The following is a 19565-nucleotide window of genomic DNA, read 5'->3' as shown; positions in this document are numbered from 1 at the left end:
TAAAGTGTAGAACATCCCTGTCATGTTTCAGTGGAGGGAAAACCACACAGTGCCGAAGGAAGCACCTTTGTATCGTTGGCAGCGCTCAGTATGGAAAGTGTACTTCTTGCACAGACCACCCCGAAACACCAAACTTTGCTAAGTTTGAACATCAAGCTTGTAATTGGCCAATCAGTAGCCCAACGACGTCGATCCTTCATCCCTAAGGAGTAGGGCTGTGCCGAAATGCGCCAGTCAAGTCCTGTCTTGGCAAAATGACGTTGAGTTTGCATTCCTAGACCTGACAACGAAGTAAGGGGGCCAATTTTGCAAATGCTCAACCACAGAAGATCACCGAGGTGTTTCATGATGCTTTCTGACTGGGTACTGAAGTACCGAGCCTGTGCCGTAGCTTCCTCTGCGACATCTCCCGGGGCAAGCAACCCATGCCAGCAATCTCCGAGGCGGCCACGTTCGCCTGAATGATATGATGTTTGGATCTATGTATCGGCTGAACAATATTCGAACAATTTAATGAAGATATGCAGCCTCTATACCGCTGGACAGGAAAGGAGGTGCTGATTCGAGTTCATTCTCTCACTTCGTATCGATTTTCACTTCGTGTCTTCGTGTCGATTTTCGACAATTCCACTTGGTACGTGTACTCAGCACGTATTCCACTAATCTCGTCTCTGGAGGTATCCGACTCCTGATCTTGAAGCCGGGCCCAGTCGCCCGTATGGACGCTTGCGAAACTCGTCCCCTGATCTGTCGGATTCAGGAACCTCTTACCGGATCCCTTGGGTCGAACTGGTGCGCTCCCGAAGGTGACCAGTGATTTTCGGACAGGCTTGATTCCCTGTGGGGGTTTATGAGCAAGTTTTGTTTTCCGGTAAATGAACTTATTGATCGAAGGGATGCTCGAAGCAATGAGGCCGATAGCACTTTCACAATTCGAGAGGAGGACAATGAAACCTGTCCAGTCTGGTAGCAGCGTTAAAACTGATTCGTGCCGGTCATAAATTGTACTTGGTACTGATAACTTACAGTTCAAGTTGTCGAGCGGTGTCCAATAGTGTTGAATGAATGGTGCTCTCGCCATAGTGGTCAGAGAGGCCCTGTGTTTTATATTGTTAGTGAGCTGCGAATCTGGCCCGGGGGGGTCGGCCGTTGAGGCCCAAGTCCAGGAACTCGATAGCTTACACTGATCCGAATGATAATAGACCAACCACCGACAGCTTTTGAATCAGTTTCATTGGGGTTCCCATTACCATGATACCTGGGAGGATAGCGAGTGACAGGTCGGTAACGATGGTGGCGGCCGTCGAGGTATAGGAAAGCGCTACCATCGAGCCCATGCCTGCGCATTTTCCTTGCCCGTCCCAGTTTGCTGAGACTGGCTTGCAAAGTAGAAGTATGCCCACAATGGTGACAATAAATGTAGCAATGGTCAAGGCCAGGAGAACGTAGATGGCGATCTTGAACGCCTTGTTCGCGGCGGCCACACGAAATAGCGTGACACAGATCGAACTTTTTATCGTCGCCAGACCAATCACATACACCATCATCCACAGCATCAGATATTTCTTTCCCTCCACCGATAACCACATATTCAGGTCTTCGTCTCTCGTACCGAGCCCCACAGTGGTGCCATAGCATGCGAGCGAAACATCGACAGTGTAAATAATCTAAGTAGGCGAGGCGATCGGTCAGTCATGTGGCATGCCGAAGATCTCAGGGAAATGATGTAGCCTTACTACGCCAGCAAGTATCAGTCCATCGTCCAAGCCGAAGACATTGTCGAAGACTCTGATATATGTTCGCAGGCCAACGGAAAGAAGGGACAGGCCAAGGCAGACAAGAGAAACGACAAAAATGGCAAGACTTAGGCCGCTGAGCGCTACTGTTCTTGCATCGTCCTCGACCATCGTGATTATTGCAAAATGGTGAGCATGCAGAGGCGAGGCTGAGTTGGGAGCACAGTCAATGATGCAAAGAGACGGTCTTTGACCATCGACTGCGGCGGGGAGGAGAATTCTAGGGTACCCGAGGGCCTGCGTACATCGCTATGCTCTTCTTGTCGAGCCCAAGTCGTCACTGTGTAATGGGGAGTATCTGCCCCTGAGCTAAGACGGCCAATCCCGTAGCAAGGAATTAGGTGACCTGTCAGGCGAGGGTCAATGAAAAGCCTCCGACTTCATCGTCGAGGTGGGCTTTTTCTTTCGAGGCGAGACATCCGTTGGGGCCCAAGGATCTCGTTGCGGGCACTCCTCCGAGCCGACAAGGCGATCTGCTGCCGAGACAGGAAATTCAGGGATTGCAAGAGCCTTGAAACGCGAGGATATTCGTTGTTTGACAGTTACTGAGCTCTCATTGTGGGTAATGATTGGTGGTGAGAGACCTCGCCCAAACCGCTCAGAGGGGTCGAAAGGACGCTGTTCCCTGCTGCCATGCCAAGCATACTCCATGGTGGTCCGAGTCTTGCAGGCTTCAAATCTCAAGAAACTGGGAAATTTACTTTATTTTTGACATGTCAAGTTGAGCCTTGGTTTGGCGTCAAGTAAAAGTGGGAAAAGGCGGCTTCATGCAAGGCCAAACTCCCACATAGTAGTGGCTCCCGAGGTTGTTGCCCACAAATGGTGCAAATATTAGGTAACAGATAGAACAGTTTTGCTGAAGCTTCTGTGGAGCATCATGCAATGCTTATCCTGACCTTCGCCTCGTAAGCGAAATGCCGTGCTCTCCACGCGAAAGTTCGATAGGAGTGCAACTGCGTTAGAAGATGACCGAATTGAGGATTAGTCCTCGACCATAAAGACAAATAAATGCTCAATGTCGACCTGCAAGAGTTTACAATACTTTAACCCACTCCCACACATACCATACCGAAGGCTGAGACCGTTTCTACCGTCCTGAAAGCCTGGAGATGAAACTGGTTCTGGTCTGCCTTATTCTGCAAGACTAAAAGGGGGCTTGTCTCACGAATCTAGTCGGAATTCGATCCCGGAATGTGGGCCAGCCGAGCTGGGTTTGTCCCGGCCTGACGTTGATAGAGTACTGTGAAATTGAGGATGACAAACCAGACCACCAACTTTCTTCCCATACTGCCGAGAATATTATAGCATTGTTTTTCAGCGACACAAAGCGGGTCTATTTCGAAGGTGGACGGCAGATCTGCAAGAAGCCGGTCGATCCGTCCGCACAGGTGGCTTCCCATCTTTGCGTAAAAGCTTGACCCGCCGGTGCCCAATTAGATAGACATGCCTCAAAATCAGCTACTGTATTCTTGTTCCGCAGATATATTGTGCTGTGAAGCATTTGCTAACTCCGCATCTCTCTGGCGGTGGTTGGGTCTATTATGCCCGCCCTTTGGGACACAAAACAGGTGTAAATTTCTTCCCCACTGCCCAACCAGTTCCCTCCGGCCGCGTAGGGAATTAACCTCCACTCTCGAGTTCGGAACCCATGCAAACCAGGCAACTCTGCTCCATGCGGCCCGCAAATGTCAACACCGGGGAACCACCGCGTTGCGGACCCTCGCGTGTTGCGAGCCTCAAGCAAGGGCCTGAGAATTTTCCGGCATCCCGCATTGCTCCCAATTCCGTCGTCCTTCAAGTAATCAGACTTCTCTAATCCTTATTTTGACTCTGACAGACCGGGGGTAGATACACAACTCTGACGAATATGGCAGCTCCTAGAATCCACGAAGGCAAGCTTGCCATTGTCACCGGTGCCGCACGAAGTACGTGATGGTCCAACTCTCCGAAAAGAAAAGCGCCCTATCTGCAGCGGACTGACGGAAAGGGGATGCAGGTATCGGTGCCGCCATCGCCACGAACCTGGCGCAGAAGGGTGCCAATGTCCTGATCGGCTACCTGACCGAGGCGTCTGACAAGCCGGCGGCTGAGCTCGCACAGGAGCTGAGCTCGAAGCACAATGTGATTGCTGTTCCGTGCCGGGCCGACATCAGCACCCCGGAGGGTGCCCGGGCCGTCATCGACACGTGCAAGGAGAAATTCCCGAACAACCCCAAGACGGGCAAGCTGCAGATTGATATCATCATCAACTCGGCGGCTGTCATGCCCGCCGGCCCCGTCGAGGGCGTGACTCCGGAGGAGTTCCATAAGACTTATGCAACTAATGTCCTGGGTCCGATCCTGCTCGTCGGCCAGGCCAAGCCCTACCTCCCTACTGACCGCTCCGGTACGTACACGATCATAGCGAGAAACCACCCCCATGCTTTTTATTATTCGCTGCATTTCACCCAGGCCAGGAGATCCTTCTCGGGACTAGGGATCTACGCATGTGGGCCTCCTGACACGTGGCTGACCATTGCCGATAGGTCGTATTGTCAACATCTCCAGCATCGGCCAGAAGTGCGGCCTGCCCTACCTGACCTTGTACAACGGCACCAAGGGCGCTCTCGAGGCCATGACCAGGACGTGGGCCCGCGAGCTCGCGGAGCAGTGCACCGTCAACACCATCAACCCGGGTTCCGTGCTCACCGACATGTTCCGCAACTGCAGCGAGGACGTCCTCGCCGCCCAGGCGCTCTGGAGCCCTATCATCCCGCTGTCCGGTGCCCGCGAGTGGGACACGGAGGAGGTCAAGGCAGTCGCCAAGAGGTGGGGAGGCAGGCCCGCCTACGTCGAGGAGATCGCCGGCGTCGTCGCCGTCGTCTGCAACCCCGAGTCAGGCTGGATGACCGGTAGTGTTGTCTCCGCCAACGGTGGCCAGTGCTTCAGCACTTAAACAGAACCATCGGACTCATGTGCGCTGCTTGAGCATGTCTCATCCCGTTGGGAGGGTGTCTTAAGAAAAGTACCTAGATTACATAGCATAAGCATGTTTTGGATTCTGTACTTGCTCTTGCCAGTGCAATACTAGTATCTGTCATTTCCGTTCGTAAGCGGAGTAGTGGGATGATTCACGCTGTCGCTCCTTTTGACGATTCGAAAGGAGCCATAATATTCAAGTTTATATCTACCGCCGAGCCTATGGACGCTCATTAGTTAGAACAAGTGAATCCTTTTTCCTGACCTTGGCAAAGTTTTCACCTGGGACGCATAGAAATGATGGATTCTCAACCGGAGATCGATTGATGTTCTCTGTCAGGGAATTCCAAGTCGAAGAACGCCATGGCTGGCAGAGAGAGGGGAATGGAGGGTTGGACTACACAAGTCAAGCTTTCCCTTCGACCAAACCCACCTGCTCCGAAGTCAGAATTAACAATAAGAGTCGTTCGAATAGGCACACACATTCCCAATATAGCGAACCATGTAAACGCTGGGTCTTTCAGCGTTTTTGACTGTGTGTAAAGGGACCGTGCGTCTTGGGGATATGTTCGGATTAAGAACGAAACCACCAGTTGACTGAGACCCCGACCAATGCTTTATAGTCGCCTGTAGGCACTGGCGTGATAGCCGTGATAGTAAGAACAGTCCGAGCAAGAATAGGTACCCCTGGAACGGTTGTGTGATGCAGACAGCAAAGAAGGGTGCAGCAGATCAAGGTAGTAGTAATTATTATAAGAACGGAAATTTACATACCCTCAATCGGAAGGCACATACCTATTACTAACTAAGAAGTATCCTATACAAGACGACTTCTCAAAAGGGTCGGCTAGGGTAAAGGGGGCGAGCCCTAGAGCGCGAAGCATAATAGAGGGCCGTGAGTAGGGCCGATAGGCACGACCCAAGTTCCTAAAGGACTAACCCACCCTATTTATAATCCCTTATCATAAAGAAGCCTTATTTATTAAAGTTATAAAGACTTTAAGGTTTTATACTTTAATTAGTTGAATAGTAGAGAGGGTACACGCCTTCCGATTAAGGGTACGCGAATTTCCGTTCTCATTATTATTGTGCGTGTAATTGTATTTATCCTCAGTAATATGGTTACCCACTTCTAAGAAAGTCATCTCTCCGAAGCCCCAGTCCCAGAATCCCCCCAAAACCAAAACGCCCGCCAAAACATAAGCTGGAAGTGCCATCATGAGCTCTCCGTTTCCTGTGAAACCCGCCACCTATTTCCGGCAGGGTCAGAAAACATAATAACCGGCAACCCCCAAGGCCTAGACACCAACGCCGAAAACCCCGGGATAGCAACGTCTTCCATACCATCCGCCCCCTCAGCCTCTTCCTCAAAGCACCGCAGCCGGCGGTATACCTCCTCGACGTCGTCCACAGACACGGTGAGCAGGACCACTTGGCCATTACCGCCCCTGCACCCCTTCTCCTCGGACTCGAGTAAAGTAACGACAAGCGCGCCGTTGTTGAGGTGGAGAGCCGCAGACTTGCCGTCCCCGGACGAAGAGAGGCACGGCGTGCCGAAGACACGTTCGTAGAAGCGCTTCGCGCGCTGCAGGTCCCGCACCGGGAGGGTTATGACCGAGACCTCAGCGGGGGCGGGCACCCTTGCCGAGGCTGGGCCAGCGGGGTGGTTTCGTCGGTCTGAAGGTTTTGGTGCAGCTGCTGTCATGTATGTGGCAACCCTTTTGCGCACGTGGAATGACGATGATGAAGGTGGCGGCGACGGCGTCAGGTCGACGGTCGTGTCCAGGCCCGAGCAAGTCCCCGCGGCACTACCGCCGCTCGCCGTCGCAAAAGCCCAGTCGTCGGTGTCGCTGCTCCCGGGCCCGGAGTCAGTACCGTTCCGGTGCTGCAGCGGCGGCGGCGGCAGCAGCTCGGTAGCACCACCAGCACCGGCGCCTGCGCTGAAATCCCCGACAGGGGCTGTGACAAAGTGATCGAGGCTGGAGCTGCTGTCGTCCCGAGCCAGAGGGGTCTCGACCCCGCGTCCATAATGCCCTCTGCCGCCGAGCAAAGGTATCTCTGCGAAGAAGAGGTCGATCGGCGAGGAGCCCTGCTGCCGCCTCGTCTGGTAGCTGTACGCGGCGAGGGCCCTGGGGTTTCCGCTACTACTACTGCTGCCATTGCTGCTGCCGTCGCTGAAGGGGCTCCATGGCGAGACGAGCGAGCCCAGGGACGACTTGCGCACACCAGCTGCTCTGGCAGGACCGACTCCCGCAGCGGCGGCGGCAGCAGCAGCAACAGTGGAGGGGACGGGTGCACTGCTGACCCGCCTCTGCTGTAGTACGTGCGGTTGGATGCACTGCTGCGTTGCGAGGTAGAGCTGGTGGTCGATTATGCGGTCGAAATCGAACGGCATGTAAGTGGAGTGGCGCGTGCAGGGCGTTGAATACGCATTGCCGGCAGGTCCAATGTCCAACTTGCAGCGATTGGGACAATGGTTTGCCTCGTTTCTGTTTCGGATTCTGTCTGCGAGCAAGACACGGGGGGACAAGAAAGATACAGAGTTAGCGAGATGTTGTTGTGTGCAGATAAATTATCGTGGGATGCGGTTGCTACCTACCTATTTTCCTTGGGGATGCGGGCTGGAAATTAATGCGTGGGTGACACAACGACCAGGTTGCATCCTTGGGATTGTTCGCGATGGCGGCACGCGTCGAGGGGGTGTCGTTGTTCGAATGCCCCGCGACGGGCCTTTAATTAGGTACTAAAGTACTTGGCCCATTGCCCTTCCTTTTGGAGTCGGCCGGGCACTAGACCGTGTCTGGCGCGCTTCATCTCCAGGCTTCAGACACGGCACGCGATCGCTCGACCCTAGGCAGAACCGGGAGAGGCAAGGCAGCTGTGCTCGGCTATGGGCGTGACAGGGCGTGAACGGGGCGTTTCCCGACGTCCTTTGTCCACCAGACAGACATGCTTGCCCGCGGAGACCTCACATGACAAAGTCAGCTGTGGGCTTTTGACGCGTGCCAGATGGGTGTGCAACGCCAGGCCTTACATCACAATGGAATAAGACGGGCTGCTTATGCGTGGGCTGGCTGGTGCTCGCTGCAGGTGCATCACCCTGCAGACCTGATAACGCTTCTTGCATTTCTATACCAGTAATCTCTGCCAACCTCGCCCCAGACTACGCAGTCGAACGCCATATATAATGTATAATGCCCTTGGGTGTGCTTGAACCCATCATGATGCCCCTCAGAAAAGGGGCAATGACTGTGTAAACCTCTGCAACAATGCTTCCCGAAACCATGATGCTGCGCCCCTCTCGTGTCCCTATATTGGGTACTTGCGCCGTGAAATGACTATGCCATCCACCCCATCTCTTCGTCCAGTATATGCACAATGTCGTCTTCCATCTGCCGGGGCTCCCGAAAATCGGGGTCCAGCCAACCATCCGCAACATGTGATCCGGTTTTGTCGGCATCTACAGCTCCACGACCCGTCGTCTCGGCATCGCTGCCTTCGAAGCTCACCCTTCCTTCGACGAGTCAATCCCATAGTCCATCTCCGTCGTCCGTCGTGTCTTTCTCATCGTCAGCAAGAGCCGCAGCCAACGGCAACCCCCCTACTCCGTCGTCAGTGGTGTCGGCCTGCTCCACAGTTATCTCGATATCCGCCGAGCGGTCTTCCTTTCGCGGCGTCTCATCCTCGTCTGGGAGCCAGGATTGAGTATAAGGGTCGGGGTCTGATGTGCTATCCGCTGCGGTGGACTCGACATCCCCATCGCTGGTGTGCAGGTCTGAGGTGTCGAGATCGCCAGTTGTGGGTGAGCCAATGTCTAGACGAGGCGAGGGCCACGACAGTAGATGCGGCGAAGACCGGGAGAACGTGATCGGAGACCTGAGTAGACGCGAAGGAGGCTGAGGAGGAGGGGTCAGTGAGTCCATCGGAGGAGAGGACGTCTTCGGCGGCGATAGCGGCTTCGAAAAGTCGAATTCGCTTCTCTCGTTCTCCGTCCCGCTGGCATAGACAGGGAATGGGCTGGTCATCGGTCCAAGGTTAGACAGCGAGACTGCCAGTCCTTTCAGTGACTTCTTCAGCCTTGGCTTGTCCCTCCTCCCGGATAAGGATGACGCAGTCCCGGTCCTCCTCAATCCGAGCTCTAAGCGCTCCTCGTCTGCAGTGTCGTCATCCGTGATTGCGTTCTCGATCTCGGTCAGATGTCTGCGGTGCCTCGCAAGCATGGGGATGCTACTTCCGGAGCCTCGACGCTGGTGTCGGAGCTTGGCCTTGTCTGACAAGGGCGATGGTTGTGTGTTAGCACCAGCAGTGGCCGCCCCGTTTGAGCCAGCAGTGTGCAGGCCATGAGCAAAGGACGTCTGAAGTCCCAGCCTTTCCACGCCCGTGACAAGTCTGCGCAGGTTCACCTGGCTCTGGCTGAAGATGCACCTTGTCCTGACAACCTGGATCGACCGGTCGATGGCCAATTCCACCGTGCATCGATCTCTGATGCGACTGAGCTTCGGCCATGTAGCCCGCTCACCCGCCAGGGTAGCTCGTTCCATGAACTCGACCGAGGGATTCTTGAGAATGCGCGGGAGGTCCTGTACACTGAATTCGGGCAAGATTGTGATGTCGCCCGAATACTTCTGGCTCAGGACACTTCGGAGCTTGGTGACAGCGGTGGGGAAAATTCCTAGCTCGGCCAGGAATTGTAGCCGGTGTAAAACCTCGTCTTTGGCCAGTGTTGTGAGAGTGGTCGCAAGGTTCGAGTTATGGGACGTCCCAAATAGTTCCGGCCGTGAATCGTCATGCTCTGAATATAGCCTATCGTCCTTGGCCAGGAACGGGACCACATGGGGGTTGACCTGTGAGACGATAAAATGGTTGACGTTGAACATCTCGGCTAGCCTTGTCATTGGCAGGTCGTTGTCCACAGAGCCGTCGACCCATCGCTGAGGGCTCGGGTTCCATGGCATGTGCTCACCAGTCTGCGGGTCCTTGACAAGGAGCGTGGCACCACTGAAGATGAAGGGCACAGAACATGAAGCAGCCACCGCTGACCAGATCATAACGTTGGGCGCAGTGATGTAATTCAAGAGCCGTGGGAGTTCGTAAATCGATTCGGTGGAGACTGAGATGTTGCAGATCTTTCTGGTTCGATTGTATGCTTCCTGGAAGGTCATGTCACCAAGCAGGCCTCTCATGACCCGCTTCAGGTGCTTGATGTCCGACCAGGAGCCCTCGGTAAGAAGCCTCTTGACGTGGTCAAGTACCGTCTCTTCCTTTCCCTCTTCTTCGAAGACTGCGAGGTCACCGTAGGGGAAATTCCTGATGACCTCGGGTACCTCGTCCGACGTCCTGGTGCAGAAGACGGCGCAAACGATAGAGCCGGCAGAGGCGCCAGAGATGATGCGGGGGAGGAGGTCGGCCTCGAATATGGCCTTCAGAACCCCAGCGTGCATCATTCCAAATGTACCTCCTCCGCTCAGAAGCAGGGCTGACCTGCCATAGCTTTGCCGCGTCTGAACCAGGGTTTCGAGAATGTCGTTGTGGTCCAAGTCGTCGGGTAATGCGCCGGGGTAGCCGCTCTTCTCGACAAGATCCTCGATGGTCTTTACCGCCGACTGTACGTACTTCTCGATGAGGTCTTTCGTTCCAATATATGAATGCTTGTACAGGTCGATGTTGCCTAGACCGCCGAGCTCACGCGACAGGGCCGTCCTCACGAGATGGAGCATTCGGCGGATATCGCAGGCGGTGCGGGCGTCATCGAGCTCGCGGATGCGTTCGCGCACGACATCGGGTCGGTAGACGCCGTCGACGCCATTCTCCTCTGCTTTCCAGTTGTGGTTCCCCTCAAGGAGGTCGAGTTCCTGCGCTGCCGAAGTCCATTGCGACGCGGAAGTTGCCTGTGTCGGTTGCACATGGGTTAGGGTCGCTGGTCGCCGAGTACCACAGGCAGGACGGACGGGGCAGAGAGACTCACATTTTTCATGCGCAAAGCAAGGATGTGTTTGCGCTCCTCGAGTTTGCGAGCATCATCCGCCTTGGAGCTATTCTTTGCATCCTGGGCCGGATAGAGGTACTCGTTGGCCCCCTTTATGAGCTTGGAGAGGCGGTGGGCGGGCAATGCGCCGGAGGGGCGGGTCTGGTTCACGGGTTGTTGTTGGCCATCGCGATGTGTGTGGGCAGGAGACGGTAGAACGTGGAGGTATTGGTTCATCGCAACGAGTAGGAGCAATGGGACGGTCGCCTTTGTCGGCACATTGGGAAATGCGTGTTATGTCTGTTGGTGAGGTCCCTTCAGTTCAGGTCGGCATCAGGGCATGTGTACTTGGATGTGTGCCGTTTCTTGTTCCCGTCGGGGTTGGGTTGGGTTGGTGCTGACAACGTAGGTAAAGGTGGATATTATGTCGCAGTCGTTTGTAGGTGCAGGTCGCAAGGATGGATTGGAAGGGGAAGAAGAAGGGAGAGACGGAGCCAGGGGCCAGGAGCGTAAAAGACGATGCCAGTTGGAACTTGGAAGCACGAGGTTGGAAGGTGCGTCCTTGGAATGGGAGGCGGTCCAATTACGCTACGACATGGACAAGAATAACCGCAGATCGAGGACAGATGGGCTGGCTGGGCATTGAGGCCCGGGAAAGGCGGTGGGGAGTCGAGGCGGGTCAGATAGAGTCTCAGTCCAACGAGAAAGGAGATGGCAAGAGTAATGCGGTCTAAGTATCACCTGGATAGGCCTAATAGGTGCGACAGGGAAAACCGAGGTGGATGCACGAGGACAAGCAAGACGGCGGGACGAGGCGGGTAATGCAACAACGATGCTAGTCTGCACATGGCCTGCTTCGCCGGCGCGGGAATGACATGTTTGGCAAGACGCAGCCTGGCAGCTTTTGGGGGGATCCCACAAGGACGGAGACTTGGGAGATGACAAGGCCAGGCCGATGATTGGGTGCATTATGCCACTGATGCGCGGAAGCAAGAGGTCACTTGGTCACTTCCAGGTCACTTGGTCACTTGTGACGGCGGATCTGGGGTTCTGATCTGCGGCAGCGCGGCCTACTGTCGCAGCAGCGCTCCGTTGCGCCTAGTCTACCCCGTACTCTGCGCTTGATCCACACCACCTTCTCCAGGTTTACCTACCTGGGAGCAATTAAGCGGTGCTACCCAGGTCCTTACCTGCTGGACGGTCAGCTGGGGCTGGAGGGCAGATCAAGCCCGATGCAGCCGCTCGTGTGTCCTACAATGTGCAACCAACCATTCCGTTGAATAAAGCCTGAGGGCTCGGATGCACCTCCCGAGAAGAACGGAGAGGGAGGTGGTTTATTGTTCAACAGGCGGAGAGCGAAGCACAAGACGGGACCGTCGAGGATCTCGGTGCTTCAGCCTGCATCAGCCTTGCCTCGTGACCTTTTCGTTTCCTCCCTTTTTATTACTGGCACCCCTTCCCCGTCCCTCGAGACAACGGCAACCAGGAACGGGCATCCAATGTCGAGGATATGTGCGACTTGCTACTGGTGTCACCAACGACAGCAGCAGCCAGTTCCGTCTGATGTGAGACCAACCAAGCTGAAAAAAGCTCGCTGACCTGACCTGACCACTCCGGGCTTTGTATGACCTCCCTCCCAGCTCCTGATTCATAGACTACTAAGTAGTTAAGTATCTGCTCACTATGTACTGGAGTACTCTCACCGGCTGGGCAGCTTTCACATGCACGCCCAAAGCCACACAGACTACAGAACAACGGTCCCACATCCACATCCACACCCACACCCAACCACACAACCACACGAGTGAACAACAGCCCAACCCACAAGGTTTATTCATGCCAACTTGCACATTCCCTGGGCCCATTCCCTGGCCTCACCAGCCGTCATCGCCCCCAACAGTCCAATCTCCCGAGTCAGGCTGTTTATTAGTCCTACACAGTAATCGACCTTGCACACTTACACCCAGAACAAAAACGCCGCCGTTCTCCCGCCGGTTGGCCCAGAGCGGGCAAGGGCCTCCGCTGGTTTCACGCTTGGGCAAAGGGGAGAGGCATTTCCGATAGAAAGGACTCCACTCTTCTGCGATTACCGTGCCCCTCCTCACCCCCCAAGATAATGATAAATTTAGCCGCCCAGGCCGCTGGGACGTGGGACGGAGCGTATCGAGCTTTCTAGCCCGCGGGCTAGAAGGGGATAGAAGCACAAGATACTCAGACAAGGACGCACGTCCTCGGATGGCGGTGATAAGGACAGAGAGAGAGAGAGAGAGGGTTATTTCTACGCACTGGCACGTGAATGACGCCTGCGCTGCCCTCGAAACATGTTTAGCAAGTCGAGGTCGGCAGGGCTGCATCTCTCGCTGCAGGAAATGCGGTAATACCACAGGAAATTACTCCTTGGACTGAGACACCTGCATTGGCTGCCCACCACACCAGCTGCATCTCCGCGTGAACTCAATGCTATGGGACCCAAGTGACCTGGACAAGGCGCGAGTCACACAAAAGGACCCCGCGCGACCCCCCGCCATCACAGCGCCACGGCGCACCCCACGGGGTAATGGAGGGGTGGGCTGGTGGGGAACTCGAGCAGGTAGGCCGGGCAAGCATGTGAAGATGGATACTACAAGGCCTGCATGCGGGCTGGGTAATACAGAGTTTGTGCAGTCGCATGTTTTCACAACCACATGTCATCAACTTGTCTGACTTGCTTCGTTTAACCTTGTGCATCATATGCTTCTGCATAGAAGATGTGTCTGCTCGCAATGCAGTCTTACTTAATAGAACATGTGGGCTGCAAGTGGCCCACACCGCAACCTTTGTGCGGACAACACTACGTCGAAGTGGGCGATTCGGGCAGGTTGCTACAGAATGGCCAGATAAGCGCACACACCATAACAGAGTGATATTCACGGGGCCATGTTCTCGGATAATCAATATGCTCAAGTGACAGTACGCTTTTATCCTAGGGTATCGTAACTCTAACGCATCAACAGCAAAAACCCACAACCAATAACATCCATTGTTGCAACCCAGACAGCGACGGTGACGACAACATCGACAGCGACACAATGATAACGCGTAAAAGGAGTAGTTGCAGTCACGCCGGCTCCTGCGCCTGCACCAGCAGCTCACCAGAGAACGCCCTCACAGCATCGGCGAGCCGCTGCATGGTTCCCTCCTCGATGTAGAAGTGCCCGGCTGTCGAGATCTCATGGGCCCTGAACCGAGACCCGGGGGTTGACTGAAGCCTAGCCGCCCAGTCCCGGAATCTTTTTACGGCCACAAACACATCCGAGTCTCCGTAGATGGCCAGAGTCGGGTGGTCGACCAGTTTCTGCCTCTCCTGCTTGGACTCGGCCGGGCTCGGTGAAGCGGCGTCCCCCTCTCTGTCCTTGCTCTTGGGCCGGGCGTGCTTCCCAAAGAGGCCCGACACGGGGTTGCCCAGGTTCAGGGTCATCAGGCTGGTGGCCCACCCCACCGGAGGAGATACCAGTAGGTAGGCAACCATCGGGGACGGCAGTCCGGCGACAGCTGGCAGGTGGTCCTCTTCCTTCCCCTTGTCTGCTTCTTTTCCGCTGCTGGTGGCTGGTACTTCCGCCTCCTTCGGGTGGCTACCCTTCCTGCGGTGGCTGTGACGTTGATGCGTCTTTGTTTTCTTCATGAGCTCTGCCACGCCGGCCCGCACCTTCTCCTCCGCGTCCATGGCGAAGCTCCTTCTTCCCCCGTGGTCTTGGCTCCGCCTCTTGTCCTCATCGCCCCCTATCCGCAGACCGGGGGTTGCCCTCCGGGGCGACATTGGACTGGCTGGTTCCATCAGAGCCGCACGTGCACTGCCGAGGATGACATTCTGCTGTTCGGCGAGGTGTTGGGCCCGCAGGCGTATGTCTGCTGCTGCTGAAGCATTCTTGGGAGCAACAAACAGCTCCAACACGGACTCCAGTGGCGGTAAGAGCTTCGTTATCATTGCTCCGTAGGAGTAGCCACACTGGAGGAGAACGTGACAGTCGACGGCACGCTCTGGTTCTGAAACGTCGTGTGTGGCAGCCTCATTGGTCGTGGGGGACAGCGGCAGGTCAGAAGAGCTCACGGAAGGCTGCCCTCGTGGGAAAGGGTCCAGATAGTGCACGTAGTAGTAGACAAATCCCAGAAAAGACATGTAATCACTCCTCTCGGCCTTGGATGTCCAACTGGTCCTCCCGCTCGAGTTGCCTGCGCCGCGGAAGTTGAAGGTGCCGACAAGAAAGCCCTGCCTCAGGAGAGTTGCTGCTAAGGTCTCAACGACCGGGTCATCAAAGCAGCCTCCCAAGGGCGCGTAGGGGTGAGCCAGCACAGCGGCATGCTTGCGCCAGGGTGGGGCTCGAGGGTTTGCAGTTAGAGATTGAGGATGGTAGATGCGGCATTCAAGTGTGGCGTCGTCGTGCACGCTAGGTATAGTGATAGAAAGAGCCGGGTCAGGCAGCATGTTGTGGTTTACTAACTCTGTTGTGATGTTGTCGAAAGCTGTGCGCGTCGAGCATTTGGCTTGACGTCAATTCGGCATAAGCAGGGATCCGATGACCAGGCGGGACCGGATACGGGCAGGTGTTAGCTACCTCCCCTACACAGTAGGTACCTAAGTACCTGGGCAATTACAAGCAATTGGCTACCCTTGCCCAAATTCCGTTGCATCTATTCCCATACCCATCTGTGTAAAGATCACATAGGAAGCAAGCCCACGGTAAGTATGTCCTATAGCAGGTCACAGCGAGTATCGCACATGTGATACTCGAGCAAAGCTGTTATAGCTGACTGCCCGATGCAGCAGAAGGTAGGTACCGTGGGCGTTTACCAATCAACCAACTGGGTTCGAGTTTTCCACATCTTTTGTCAGGTCCCACCGAGCTACACTGAAGAAGCAACATGATGCTTATGTTTTGGCCTCAGAGCCACCAACAGGTGCACCTATGGGACATGGGAAAGATGTACACAGACCCCGCATTGAACGCTGTGTTTGACGACCCGTATGGAAATAATAACACCAACATGTCAAAAGCAACTCTCATCATGATCCAGCCGGCTACCAACGGCCACTAGCTTGCATGCATAGCCCCGTTCTCGTCAGTCGCCGCCATTTCAGCTGAACCATTCTCCAGACAGCCAGCCTCGCATAGCCAACGAAAGCTCGTCCTAGATGCCGTGCAGAGCGCAGAGACAGGTAGAACACCCCTCCGACGCTAGGGATCCGAGAATCGGCCAAGATCCCGCTCGATCACGCCTGCCGTTCGGCATAAGACGAGTGGGGATGGCAATCCATCAGATTTTTGTCACGAGGGCGGATCCCCCCCGGGGTTCGCACGGTCTGATGACTCCGTTGCATTGATTGCGGCGTGCTTGTACTAGGTTCATTACGAACTCTCTTGCATATGCTTCTGTTTTTTTTAACACAAGAAAATACATGTCAGAGTATTTGCTTTATTTTGCTTCGTCAAGATTCTTCGTCTTGACGTCGAGTTGTTCTGTGGTGCTCCGCACGAGACCCTGGGATTTTACTCCCAACTCTACTTCCAGTCGTTTCCGGTGACCTAACGCGGTCATAATGGCTTCAAACACTGCCAATGAGAACCCCTCCCGAGTGGGTGAACAGAATGCGTCGGCCGCAGAGCCTTCCCAGAGCACCTGGCGTTCAATATGGCAGAACAACAAGGGTGCACTTCTGATCCTCTCATCAGTCGTCTGTGGAGCTTCCATGGACGCCATAGCCCGGTTCTTACAGCAGGGAGGTGGCGGTTTCCATACGCTTCAGGTCGGTACATCTCACACATGTTCAGAGTTCCAGAAAACCTGGGTGATGCTAATACGCCCACCAGATCATCACAGCTCGTATGGGGATAACACTCATCCTCAGCACTCTGTACATGTGGTGGACTTCTGTACCGTACTTTCCACTGGGACATCCTGAAATCAGAGGCTGGCTGGTGCTGAGGGCCCTCTTCGGATTCATGGGGCTCTTCACGTTATACTACTCGGTTCACTACCTGCCGCTCGCCGAGGCGACCGTCTTCCGCTTCCTCATCCCCATCACTACGGCATGGGCTTGCTATATCGTGCTTGGACAGCCCTTCACCCGCAAGGAGCTCATCGCCGGTCTGGTCGCACTGGTCGGGGTGGTCCTCATCGCTCACCCGGAATCGATCTTCGGCAAGGTAGACGACCATATTCATGCCTATGCTGCCCCGGAGGACCTGGACGATGTTGCTCCAGCGCAACGCATGTTAGCCATCGTGCTGGCTGTCCTGGGAGTCGTTGGTGCGGCTGGTGCTTACACAACTATACGCATCATGGGCGACAGGGCACATGCCCTCATCTCCGTGAACTATTTTGCACTGGTTGCCACCGTCGGCTCGGTAGTCGCAATGTTGGCCACGCCAGGCATCGAATTCATAATGCCCTCTTCACCGCGCGAGTGGGCGTTGTTAGTCCTCCTTGGCTTCTTGGGCTTCGTTCTGCAGTTCCTTCTCACGTCCGGCTTGCAGCTGGACAAGAGCCCCAAGGCTACCTCCATGCTGTACACCCAGGTGATTTTCGCCCTGATGTTCGACTGGGCCATCTGGGGCGTCCTGCCAGGTGGTTGGAGCCTGGTTGGAGGTGCAATCATTATCGCGAGTACTCTGTGGTCGGCCTTGCAAAAGACGCCGCCTCCTAAGAAGGCGGATACGAAGAAGGTTGCAGACGAAGAGACGGCACTGCTTGGGCCTCAGACTGAGGGCGTGGAAGAAACTGCAAGGGCCTCCAGCCCAGAACGATCATAGCTTCTTCAACACCAGCCTCACACGCGGAAAACACATTTCTTGCATTTCTCGGAGTCGAGCGGCTGATTTCGAAACGATCGGGAGCATCGAGCATTGGCAGCAGCAATTGGTCTTGAATATGTACAGCAAGAGCGGCGGTTCAAGTTATGTACATGCCATGTCGTGACGAAATACATATACTTGGTAGCAATCCAAGAAACAATACCAACATCGATAGGGCAAAAGTCCAAGTGACGGATTTGCCCAATCAGAAGAGTGAAGAAAATGCTTTGCCCGTTTGAATTAAGCAGGGCCCTGCAGAACGACCGAGTCGATCGTGCAGGTCACAGTCGTGCCCGAGACGGAAGCCTTCGCACCGCTGATGGTGTACTTGGTCGCACCGTTGTAGTTACTGGGACTGGAGGTGCACCACGACGAGCTCGAGCTGCCTGTCGCCACAATCTTGACGTTCTTGAAGGTAAGGGCTCCGAAATCCCATGGAACATCGTACCTTTTTTACCGCAATCATCAGTCTCATACTCATTCTATGTCGACGAGTTCACAAAGGGCCATGGTCTCAGCACTCACAGCTCAATGGCGAAGATGGCCTGGTTGAAGCTCTTGGAGCTCAGCGCGAACGAGTCCGTCTTGGTCGTGCCCGTGCTGCCGTGCACGGTGGTCGACTGCCAGTTGGTGCCGTCGACCCTCACGTTTTTGAACGTGTTGGTCTCGCCGGCGTACGTGTTGAAGCCGGAGCCCCAGGCCAGCGACGGGTTGCTGCAGCACCAGCCCGAGCCGAAGTACCATGTCCCCGACCTGCCGTCGAGGACATTCTGGTAGACTCCAGAGTTGTCGGTGGGCTGCAGCCCCGGCCAGAGGTAGTAGGTGGCCGCCTTGGGGAGCGTGGGCACCACCATGGAGCCGGAGAACTCGGTGAACTGGGCCCCGCTGGCCGGATAGTAGGTCAAAAAGTACCATGTGACCGCGGAAGCCGGGCTGGCCAGGAAGGACAGCAGAGCGAGAAAGGAGAGGGTCTTGATTGAGGACAACATCTTGTTGACTTGCCGTATCAAATGACAGACAGGGGTATTAGACGGCAGACAATCGAGGAGCCAGACTCGGGAAGGGGAATCTGATCAGTGATGCTAATGAAGGCATCGGTTTGACAAACATGAGATGACGGGAGGCACGATATAACTTTATATCAGTTCAAGGGCCTTGTCGTTCACGCTGGTCTCGGTGACCATGGACGCTCATTCTATTCACGACAGGACGGCGGGATCTCGGAGCCGGCAGGGAGGAGCACAGTCGACCAGGCCCATGTCGGCAGATGGTGGTTTGTGGTAGTATTGAGACGGGACCTCGACTGTTTTTGGAAGGTCTCTATGGGGATTGCAACAAGCCCCAAAAGATTGGAGTGATTGCCAGCGTGGATTTGGACTGAGGAGGCATGGGAGGGGAGGACCGGTGCATCGGTGATAGGCAATCTGGCATGGATAATTTAGAGGCCGATATGGGTGTGCTGATCGTTACCGGCTCAGGGCAGTCCACGGAGTATAGGTGCAGGCATGTATCAAAGTTGTAAGCGCAGGGGACGTGAATGGCCCGCCAGGACTGCCTGACTGCACGATCCATCCGCCTACCCACCCACCCACCGTGGTATTGTGAAGAAATGCCAGAAGTCTCGGCGAAGCTTGATTCATCTCTTGGCCTGCCGTTTTCTGTCATTGGGGCGGGTGCTCTCCTCGAGATCTAGATGCAACCATCGCTACCCAGATAGTCGAGACCTGCAGCTATCTCATGGCGATCATGAGGACCCTGGGTACCCCTGCTCTACCCATGGGTCCCTTAATTTACAGACTTCAGGATGTGATGGAGTAGTTGTGAAAAGCTGTCATGCACTTGGAGTGTAGCTCCGATATCATGACCGTCACGTCACATTTGATGGCCTCGAGCGTTCCAATGTGTCCTTCTTCTGGGTTGGATGTGGAACCAATGCCGACCACCTGAACGATTCGCAGTTATTTCAGCTGCCGACCCAGCATCTCGCTGTCTTGGACAGTGGACATTGAGTGATCT

The 19565-nt window shown here is 55.1% G+C and overlaps 7 protein-coding genes across 7 annotated transcripts; 2 read left to right on the top strand and 5 right to left on the bottom strand.

Moving 5' to 3' along the window:
- Positions 1-568: 568 nt before the first annotated feature.
- On the bottom strand, positions 569-1907 carry KVR01_006614 (uncharacterized protein; the record flags this gene model as incomplete). The annotated part of the gene is made up of 4 exons (XM_044788617.1): positions 569-963; positions 1027-1097; positions 1183-1667; positions 1737-1907. 4 exons carry the CDS (start codon positions 1905-1907, stop codon positions 569-571), a joined length of 1122 nt encoding a protein of 373 aa, XP_044644045.1.
- A 1756-nt stretch (positions 1908-3663) lies between these two features.
- Positions 3664-4731, top strand: KVR01_006936 (uncharacterized protein; the record flags this gene model as incomplete). Its single annotated transcript, XM_044787915.1, has 3 exons — positions 3664-3721; positions 3793-4182; positions 4322-4731. The coding sequence occupies 3 exons, from the start codon at positions 3664-3666 to the stop codon at positions 4729-4731; spliced, it is 858 nt and encodes a 285-aa protein (XP_044644367.1).
- A 1239-nt stretch (positions 4732-5970) lies between these two features.
- On the bottom strand, positions 5971-7149 carry KVR01_006790 (uncharacterized protein; the record flags this gene model as incomplete). The annotated part of the gene is made up of 1 exon (XM_044789609.1): positions 5971-7149. The coding sequence occupies one exon, from the start codon at positions 7147-7149 to the stop codon at positions 5971-5973; it is 1179 nt and encodes a 392-aa protein (XP_044644221.1).
- Positions 7150-8278: 1129 nt separating this feature from the next.
- Positions 8279-11667, bottom strand: KVR01_006889 (uncharacterized protein; the record flags this gene model as incomplete). The annotated part of the gene is made up of 2 exons (XM_044787334.1): positions 10720-11667; positions 8279-10642 (listed from the first exon to the last, which is right to left on the bottom strand). Exons 1-2 carry the CDS (start codon positions 10954-10956, stop codon positions 8279-8281), a joined length of 2601 nt encoding a protein of 866 aa, XP_044644320.1. The 5' UTR covers positions 10957-11667.
- A 1965-nt stretch (positions 11668-13632) lies between these two features.
- Positions 13633-15212, bottom strand: KVR01_006618 (uncharacterized protein). The gene has a single exon (XM_044788335.1). The coding sequence runs from the start codon at positions 15179-15181 to the stop codon at positions 13817-13819; it is 1365 nt and encodes a 454-aa protein (XP_044644049.1). The 5' UTR covers positions 15182-15212; the 3' UTR covers positions 13633-13816.
- A 672-nt stretch (positions 15213-15884) lies between these two features.
- KVR01_006697 (uncharacterized protein) lies at positions 15885-19279 on the top strand. Its single transcript, XM_044792972.1, has 2 exons — positions 15885-16501; positions 16566-19279. Exons 1-2 carry the CDS (start codon positions 16295-16297, stop codon positions 17505-17507), a joined length of 1149 nt encoding a protein of 382 aa, XP_044644128.1. The 5' UTR covers positions 15885-16294; the 3' UTR covers positions 17508-19279.
- Positions 17790-18538, bottom strand: KVR01_007053 (uncharacterized protein; the record flags this gene model as incomplete). The annotated part of the gene is made up of 2 exons (XM_044790298.1): positions 17790-17997; positions 18075-18538. 2 exons carry the CDS (start codon positions 18536-18538, stop codon positions 17790-17792), a joined length of 672 nt encoding a protein of 223 aa, XP_044644484.1.
- Positions 19280-19565: the final 286 nt, after the last annotated feature.

This window comes from Diaporthe batatas (assembly GCF_019321695.1).
Source record: "Diaporthe batatas strain CRI 302-4 chromosome Unknown Contig00007, whole genome shotgun sequence".
Lineage (NCBI taxonomy): Eukaryota > Fungi > Ascomycota > Sordariomycetes > Diaporthales > Diaporthaceae > Diaporthe > Diaporthe batatas.
Note: the sequence above shows the minus strand (reverse complement) of the source record. Positions and strands in the feature narration are given on the sequence as shown.

Bases quoted from the DNA above. Each gene is read 5' to 3' on its own strand.
- KVR01_006618 (XM_044788335.1), bottom strand. From the start codon at position 15,181: ATGCTGCCTGACCCGGCTCTTTCTATCACTATACCTAGCGTGCACGAC.
- KVR01_006697 (XM_044792972.1), top strand. From the start codon at position 16,295: ATGGCTTCAAACACTGCCAATGAGAACCCCTCCCGAGTGGGTGAACAG. The intron at 16,502-16,565 runs GTCGGTACATCT...TACGCCCACCAG, and splicing joins GCGGTTTCCATACGCTTCAG to ATCATCACAGCTCGTATGGG.